Source organism: Mesitornis unicolor, unplaced genomic scaffold (assembly GCF_000695765.1).
Source record: "Mesitornis unicolor isolate BGI_N332 unplaced genomic scaffold, ASM69576v1 scaffold5878, whole genome shotgun sequence".
Lineage (NCBI taxonomy): Eukaryota > Metazoa > Chordata > Aves > Mesitornithiformes > Mesitornithidae > Mesitornis > Mesitornis unicolor.
In genome coordinates this window covers 37,459-46,974 of record NW_010199668.1, presented here as the reverse complement: position 1 = coordinate 46,974, position 9,516 = coordinate 37,459, and the positions used below count along the sequence as shown (strand labels likewise).

General features: G+C 38.4%; 1 protein-coding gene across 1 annotated transcript in view; it reads right to left on the bottom strand.

The window, feature by feature from the left end:
* Window positions 1–7,781: 7,781 nt before the first annotated feature.
* Window positions 7,782–9,516, bottom strand: part of XPO1 (exportin 1) — a 36,199-nt gene continuing 34,464 nt past the window's right edge. Inside the window, exon 24 of the mRNA XM_010189511.1 lies at window positions 7,782–8,834. Coding sequence (XP_010187813.1) covers window positions 8,688–8,834 — 147 coding nt within the window. The 3' untranslated portion in view covers window positions 7,782–8,687. The remainder of the gene's footprint in view (window positions 8,835–9,516) is intronic.

The following is a 9,516-nucleotide window of genomic DNA, read 5'->3' as shown; positions in this document are numbered from 1 at the left end:
GGCCGGCTGTACGCTGAGCGGTTACTATATACGAGACGTACTCCTAGAGCAGGGCGGGCTGGCACGGAGGCCCTTTGGAACCTCCGGCCTGAAGGGAGCGCTTAGGACACGGAGCCGAGCTCCGGCGGGCGCCTTAAGGGCACGCTGCGTAGCAAGGAAGCCGCCTCTTTCTAGGCGGGTTTTCAGGTCTTTCGTCTTTTGGTAGTTACTGGCGTTTTCCGCTGGCGGGACGGAAGAAGCCGTCAGCCATCTCCTTCCCGCCCGGCCCCGGCTGAGGGGAGCTGATGTGACGGGCACGTGCTGGCGCTTCCGATCCCCACCTCCCGAACATAAGTGTTTTAAGTACTACGATGGCGTTGTATGCAAATAATTAAATTATTTTTACCTCAGATGTGGCTGAGTTCTCGACCTTGCCCCCCCCCACCCTTGGAGAGTGATCTGTTCTTGCAAAATAAACGTCTAGTGGCAAGTACAGCATCTGTGAATAGTTGGAAATACCACCTCTTCATGAAATGAGAAAGTCTACCTCTTGAAATAATTAAGATTTCTTTAAAAATAAACTAAAAAAGTTTTAGTTACATAATTTGTGCTGGTTACAACCACCACTTCAGTTAACTCTGACGTGGGCAGATTTTGAGCAAGATTTCAGACCCCTGCAAGACAAGTTTGCGGGCAAATAGTAGTTTTGCACACTTTTTTCCTGCCGTCTGTTAATCTTGCACACTTACCTGCTCGCTCTCCCAGGTACATGTAATTGGAATATGCATCACCCGGTGTATCTTGGGTGCATTTTCTCCCCAGCGTACACACTTCTTTAGCAGCATGTAGTTTTTTATTTCTGTAGTACCACCCAGCGGCGAGTTAGTGCATTATTCTGAATGGTTCTGGTTCACTGACTTGTGTATAGGATTAAGGAAGCAAATCTATTAATAGCCGCAATGCAGATGCACTACAGTTTAGTAGAAAGTAAAGGAAAATTGCCAAATTAGGAAAAAAAAAAAGAGCTGTTTTGAGTTCCTCAGTGACTGACTTAAATGGAAGAAATACAAAATCCGTGTTGTCACTGTGGAAATGCAGTTGGTTTTTTTTCTATTTCCATATTTACATAGGCTGATAACACCACTGGTGGCTGTATATGTAACGTCCCACTCAAATGCACAGAACACTCTTGTCCTAACAATCCTCAAGGCATCAGTTTGTTAAGCCAAGAGAAAAGAACTCCACTACTGTTTAAAAATAAGAGACAAGTTATTGTCATCGTAAGACCTGACCTGAGCTGCAACTGCTGGGGAAGTCAGGAACACTAGAATGATCTTTCACCCAAACTTCTTGTTAGTACTTGTTTATGAAATACACTCTCCAAGTTAGGGATATTTAGCAGTTCTAAAATACTCCCTGCTAAAATTTCCATTTACTTAATTAAACTAACACAGAAAATTAACTTATTTGAAAGTCTATGTGAGACATAGGTTGTTCTCTGTCACTTTAATTCACAGCATACGTTAATGCAAGTGTCTTTCAAACAGTGTTACTGAGAAGAAGAAGAAATAACCAGTGCAAGAGACAGGAGAAGGACCGCAAGTAAATAATGAACGAAACTTCCCTGGAACTTTTCACTGATCTTTTGTGTTATAGGTAACTTATAGTATGTTTTAATTCCTGACAGTCATAGTCTTTTCTAAACAGTATCATTTAGATAGACATAGGTGTGGTGGCTTAGTTATTAAAATGGCACTGATGTACTGGGACCCTATAAGGCCTTTTTTGGCTGTGTGGTCTCTTCCAGGTGGCCTGAAAACTTGCATAATGGAAGAATTAAAAGAGCAGTCCAGAACATTATCACATTCTGCTCACACCTGACTTAAGGGACTGATTGCTTTTCTCTTTTACAGCACTGCTTTCAAAGCTTGAGATCCATCAAAGGTGGATCAGAGGCTTTTATGTTGTGTATACAGTGTCATTTTTCACTTGATGCTGTGCTGTCTTAACTTCTATGTGTCTGAGATTATTTCAGTTATCTTTCTTTCGTATGCCATTTTTTCATAGCTTTCATGAGTTCTCTTTGCAATATGCCATGTGCTATTTTCTGAATTGTATCAGTCTTCATTTGCAGTAATGCCCTTAACTTCTTACCATTATCAAAACTTAAGTTACTGAAGCAAGAGCTGTACAGAGAGAAGCTTAGAAAGCATCATGTCATACCAAAATAATACAAACCCTGCATCTCCAAGAAGCCATGCTTATTCACTTCCTTAATCTTTTAACATCATATTGCACAGATACTCCTGCTAGCGTGAAATTAATCAGTGGCCATCTGAGTGAACTGTCTGCATCTGGAAAAAGACCATTTTTTGACAGAAGGCATAGCTCCGCAATCTGCATAATCTGATTTGAATCTGCACTGTTCTTTTCCCTCTTCCTTTCTTTTACAGACCTTACAGTAACTTTTATAACAGAACCAAAATTAACTGCCAAAACATGTTAAAAGATTGTTTTTCTGACTAATCAGCTGTTTGATCTGATTGCAGTGCCACATAAACACCAGAGTCAGCAGAAGGAAGGGGCCTTTTGAAGCATGGCATCACATGCCAAGTTCAATGAATACAACAGAAGAGTGTAGGTGACCTTGAGTCACTCCTCCTTTTGTGCAGACAGGAATATTGCCAGCCAAGTTCTTTTCACTGCACACAATCTTGGGTTTGGGGTTTTTTTTGATGAGTTGAAATTGCTTTTTTTTTTTTTTTTAATAAAATTGTGAGCTTCCTTCCAAGCAAAAGACAACAGGAGCCTTATGTGCCCTGGTTACAGTGATCATCAGCCTTCTGCTCTTCTACATGTTGCTTATATTTCTCTTGACCTTTATTCTCTCCTCGTGTGCCATCTTTGCAAGGTTGTTTAATCCCCAGAAGCCCAAAACAGAACAAAACCAGAAAAAAAACCCCTGAGGTGGCTTAGGGGTTGAGATAGTAAGTCAAGTCACTGTCCCCATTCTTTCTTTGGGACACTTCAGCCTCTCTTAGCCTGCCTTGTACTTTGTATTTTTAAGCCTCCATTTTCTATATGCACATACATAGTTGGTCATTTGACCTCAGAAGAGCAGTTATGGGAGATGAAAGACTTAACCAAAACTTTTTTTAAAAAATTAGTCATGTTGACTATTTTAACCAGAGCTTTGTCTGATGTGGGATGACCAAATGATCTTTAGTTGGAACTTTCTGTTGCACCCCTGTAGGTTCCCATTCCTGTAGCAGTGACAGCCAAACAGATTGCATGTTGACTCCTGCTCCTCTGCTGCCACGATTTACAACAAAAGGTAAACTACCCCAGTGATTTCAGGAGATTCTAAGAGGAGATGGGAACTGCGACGGCTGGAAAGCAAGGAATTTCTGCTGTAGAGGATAGTGTCAAAAAGGTGGATTCCAGCCAGTGCAGTTACAAGTGACCTCTAGTCCAGAACGATGCTGGAAATGGTTGGAATCCATTGCCTAAGAAATCCTTAATTTCACTAAAGGAAATAAGTCTCTGCCTGGATAATGTAAAGTTACCAGTGAAACTTGGCTGAAGTGCAAAAGAATGGGTTTAAGTTCATATGCTTTTAAGTTTCAACACTGGATTTTCATTGCTCTATTAGCAGTTTAAACTTTTTAACATGGTTCACATCTAACTACACTTCAATGTCGCAACACCTTGTTAAGACAAATTCAATTAGTTTGACTTACCCTGAGTATTAGTGAATACATTCAAAATAATTAGTAGCCCTGTCTATTAAGCCAAAAAACATGTCATGTAAGGATAATGCTCACTACACCACCAAGTTAAAGGAGTTTGCTCCAAAATCAGCTAGCTGGCTGCTCAGCATTTTAGTAGGAAAATAGTCTGCATTCTAATAAACCAGCTAAGAATCACACCTACAGCCAGGTGAACGGGGCAAGCTCCAACTTTAGAGTGGTTTCAGACTGCATCTTAGAGCCTGTTTCTTAAATTGTAATCTTGGTTAGTAATTCAGTTGAAGTATTTTTTTGCGTGCATACTTCTGTACCCATACAGGTCTGGTGGTGATTTGACTGAACTAGCTTGAGATTCAGCTCTACCACCAGTCTAACCACTCCTTTGTCCAGATGAGACAGCCTGAGGATTACACCCACGTTCTCAACCTCCTTTAGGGATGATACCCCTCACAGTGTGTTTCAGTTTGCATTTTGATCATTGCAGTCAATAATGTAGTTGTCAGGTGACTGGCCATCTCATCCCTTTGATTTGAAAGCAAGGCGACAGCTACATTTCTGAGCATGAGCAACAGTGCAATCAGCAACTAAACCATCGTAGCAGTCAAAAGGGAGCACACAGACCGCATTTTGGGTTTTTTGTACATTTGGATCTCTTCTGGACTTCTTACTGGTAAAGCACATGCTTACACTGTTCCTTTGGAGACCTTTTGTGACTCCAGTTGCAGGTTTCAAATTAACCCCGAAAGCAAACCACTCAAAGGTAAAGCCCTGGGGAGGCAGTGCACAAGCTAATTGCAAAGTATTGAGAATTTCACAAAACCAGCTATGAAGGTTGATGCAGTCTTTGCTGAAACTACAGAATCCATGAAAGACTGTAGACTTCTCAAGACTAAAAAAACCTGAGGCAATATTTAAAAGGAGTTAAGAGTTAAAAGGAGTTCACCATAAAAAAACCACCCTCTTTGACATACTTTGATGAGGGACTTGGAAGAGACCACTCAAATGTATTACCTAGGAAACAGCACTCCTTAATTTTTAACTTACTAGAGGTAAATAAAAAGTAAAAACATGTCATTTCTATCTTTGACTTGTTCTCATCCATATTCAACTTCCAAAATGTTCCTCCTCAACCTCATCTTTCCTCAGCGCTCCATTTTCTTGTACCTGGATACAGTGCAAACGAGCGCTCTTGGGTAGCAATGAGCACACAAAGACAGACTAATAGCAGCACACAGGGCAGGTGTGGGTGTATGGAATCTGTGATTTCATGTGCTTTAAGTAATTACGGTGCATTGTATGTGAAATGTTACCTGAAAAATTAATCCCTCACCTGGAATGGCTAAGCCTTTTCCCAAGGGAACACTGCTGGCCATAATCAGCCTTGGACAAAGCAGCAAGAATCTCCTACATCTCAAAGTCTAAAACTAAATTCAGTCTCAGGAAATGCAGTGCAGATGTGCATTCATGAAGGACAGGTGAAAGGGGTATGTTCTTTTCCTCATTTTTGGCACTAAAATGATTTTTAAAAAAGGTTTCTCCAACATTTCAATTTTGCTTCATAGCACTTGGAGACAACCCTAGTAAGTAGAGAGAGGAAGGGGAAAAAGTACAAACAGTACCCTAGAAGTCTGAGGTCAGTAATAATTATCCATTGATAAATGGACTATGGGACAGACTGGCCCCTGGTCATAATACAGCACTAATGCAAGGACCCTCACTTTAGTCAGCCTCTCTACATTTTAATGCAGTATTCTCAGCATCTTTTCATCCTTTTTTTTGTCATTAAGAAACCCACAGCTGAAGCTTACTGCCTTTCCAGTGCTAAAAACTATTAGAAGTAACTTCTAAAGCTTCCTTGAGAGATGAGCATTTCTAAAGCTTTTTTGCATAAATATTAGCTTTATTGGAAAATAGTTCACTTAACCAATCAAATTAACATACACCAAATTATTCTAGTAAAAAACAAAACAAACCAAACTAACCTAAAATGCGTTGGAAAATAACCTGCTTCAGTTAGAGTAGCAAACACATCATGGTAGCCTGAAACAAGTACTTGGGGGTGTCTTCATCAGCTAACAGGCAATCGATGCATGTAAACACAGAAAACACCCTGTAATATTTGTATTTATGAATGTACACGGAGTACAAAGAATTGGGTTTTTTGAAAAAAATCTGTATAGAAATATGCATAAAACATTCGTTTACATATAATTACAAGTTACGTAAGTGTTTATATGGTTCATGCTTTTTATCCATATATTTTAATTTACAGAGTGTGCATTAGAACTAGAACTTTCTTAGATGTACATTTTAAATTTTTTTTCCCCACATTCAGGATAACTGCACTAGAAATATGCACACACACAAGTCAAATCTTTAATGGCATCCAGAACTCTGCATAAGCTGCACTTTTATAGCATCTGCAGAGATCAGCGAAAGGCACCCATTCTGAAGATAACAAGTCAAGAACACATTAAAGTTTTTAGATCTAAAAAGGCAAAGATCTAAAAGAAACAAAAGCTACAATTAAAATTTTGTAACTAGATTATCCAAAAGGTATCAAAATAATGAAACAACTCTTCTCTGAATCAACTTTAAAAATACATTTCAGATTTGTTGTTTGAGAGTTTAGGTCAGATTTAATCCTTCAGTAAACCAGACCACAAGCCTCAGACTAACGTGAGTCTTAAATACAGAACAGAGTAACACGCATACAGGCATACGTGCATTTTTCTGAAAACTCTTTTTCATTGCACTGTTAATGCCACTGCATGTCAGAACCAATTCAGTATTTAGTTCTGTAACTCATGGGATATAATTTTGATGTCAGGCTATCACTGGTCTTTATTTTCATTTTAATAAGATTTTCTTACTTCTCTGCACAGCTTCTGATAATCTATAGTTCTACAGTGCTGTGACTCAGCATGGTCAAAAGCCATTTAATGTCCATTCCATACTGTCCTTCAACAGTACTTCAGATATTTTACCATACACTGCCTATTAAAGATGAGACTGCCTTCACAGAGCTGAACAGAAAGCTACACATCAACAGGACAGGAAGACATGGAAAAGCCTAAATCACAAGCTTAAGGAGAAAAATAAATGAGTTTTGTAACTATCAAAATAATTAACAGTTTTGGTAGGCTGTATTCTAAACCCTAGCCATAAAGGGTTGGAGGAGCCTTCTCTCCCAACACCAGCAGCTGCCAAATAAGTTTTCAAGCAGGAGCCGCTGTGTGTTTTCAGGGCCAGCTAAGTAAAAGAAAAGGGAAGATACTCGCAAACAGAAAGAGGCCAATACTTAAAGACTGGAAACAGTTCTGGTCACAGCTTAATTCTACATGAACACTTCTAACTCATGCACTTTACTTCAAAAGCAATATACAGCACAAAGTTAACTACAGTACCCAAACTCACATGTAACACCTCCATAACTGTCTCACCTTGTTTTACAGCTCTGCATGAATGGCTATACTTTGCATCATAGTTACAATCTTAGGATTGGAGACCAAATAAATGGGAAAAAATTTGGGAGAGCTTAACAACTGTTAGAAAACAGAGAAAATACATTACACAAATGGGGAGGCCAAGACTGTACAATCTTAGTGTTCATACTGTGTTTTGTATCCATATTTTATAAATCTGTGAAAATCATGTAACTACAAAACTTCAGATATAAAAATAACTGTAGATCTTGTCTACATGTGTTATTTACTAGTATCGATTGTTTAGTCAAGATACAGTGCAATACCTCTTTGAAAAGATTGCAAAGAGTCCATATCGAGAGTGAGCAAGAGTACCTTACTCCTGGCATTTTATAGTAACATAGCATGGAATATTTACTCATGGAGGTAAGCTGGAACTGCACTTCCAAATGCAACCCCACTTAGTTCATGTTAACTTCAAGCACAGCCAAAGTCCTTGAGATGAGGCAAGCCAGAAGCAACAGTTATTTAGACCTCAAGGAACTCTTCCTACGCCTTCAGGATACAAATCTTAAATATGATCACAGCATTTTCATCCAATAAAAGAATAAGCCAAAGAAAGAAAAAATTAAATGTAAACCAAGTTTATTTTGCTTGTAAGTAGTGTTCTTTAAGCACTACAGCATGGTAAACAATGTAAATTAGTATAAGTCATCTCAAAAGCCAGAGGTTTTTTTTTTTTATTTTATGAGTTGTTAAAAAGATGCAGCCTATTCTAACAGGATAAATATTTTAACCATTTCACTTCGAGTTAATGAAGGCTCACAAATGAGCAACACTCCTCATTGAGGAAAACAAAAAGCTGTTGTCGACAAAGCGACAGCACACACACAAAAACAAAAGAACTGTGTAAAAATAACTAACTGTACTGTGTTCCCATACTCTTTAAAAGTCGCTTTACAATGGGATGATATGCACATGACCTTGCTGCAAACTTGCCATACAACTTGCAAATACATGTAGCCTAGCCTTACCACTCAGTCCAAAAAGCTGCTAACTGATCAAAACAAATGCAGCACTATAATCTTCTGCTTAACAAGTAATTCAGTCTGTTTTACTCATTACCTTTTCTCCTAGAGTGCAGGTCAGACTAGAAAGAAAATGATCCCGAATTAAAAACTGATACTCTTACAGGAAATTGTAATATTCTGCAATATAGTCTTTTACAAGTTATGTTTTTGCCTATTTTCCCCTTAGCCACAAAATGGGCATGAAGTAATTACTCTGAAAATGCCTTAATTTTCAACTTCATGCAGATCTAAATAAAGATGACCAAACAAAAGCTTAAACAATGGAAGGATATTTCACAGAGAATTTCTTATACAAAAAACACATAAGAAAAAGGGCCACTAGGTGACATTTTAATTTACAAATTGGCATCATTTTGGTCAACAAATATCCAAGTGCTGTTTTCTTCTATCACAACAAAGTAGCTGTACAGAAAGAAAACTGCAAAACTTGTTTTATTAATTTTTTAATCACACATCTCCTCAGGAATTTCATGTGGATTAAGAATGCCGGGTACAGACATCTGAAGTTTATGCTTCTCCTCTTGAGCCTGCCGAAGAGCCGTTTCTCTTTCCTCCAAGAATAAGTCTGATGTGTCTTCACCTGCAAATTCCTGTATAATACACACAAAATCATTGGTTCATTGTCAAATACTTTACACAGTGTAATAAGCTTCCAAAATCCAGAATGATACAGAAAACATCTTCCCTTCACGCTGCCTGCCAGACTATTTGCTTGTTTAGCTTTTTATTCCTAAGGTCAAAAACATAAAGGAATACAAAATATTTTAAGATTTCCACTATTCTGTTACAGAACAGGATGCTACAGTAACCCAACACTTGGGTTGTATCACTGTTAGAGCGGTATCATCACAACTTGGAAACAACTGATGACTGCAATCTCAAAGTTAATTAATGAACTCTTTCCTACAACCTTCCTGAATTCTAGCCTCTTTCAAAAAATAAAAGCATAGCATTACTCTAGCAAGTTTCAAAGTTGGTCCCAATCTTAAACAAAATCGAGTTAAAAATCAACTTGGTTTATTTCCCATTAGAGTAAGTTTTGCAGCCATCTTAGACATACAAATTATATGCACACTGTAAAGCCTGATACTGAAGCCCAATTTATAAAACAAAATCCCATTGAAATGCATTATATGATATGCCATCCAGACCCAGTCAACCCCTTTGACAGAGTTCTCTCTACATTTTAAACAGCCGCAAAATAACTTCTGTCTCCTGTACTGTATCTTCTATCTCCTGAGCGCTGTACAAGTACATTCCAACAATGTAATC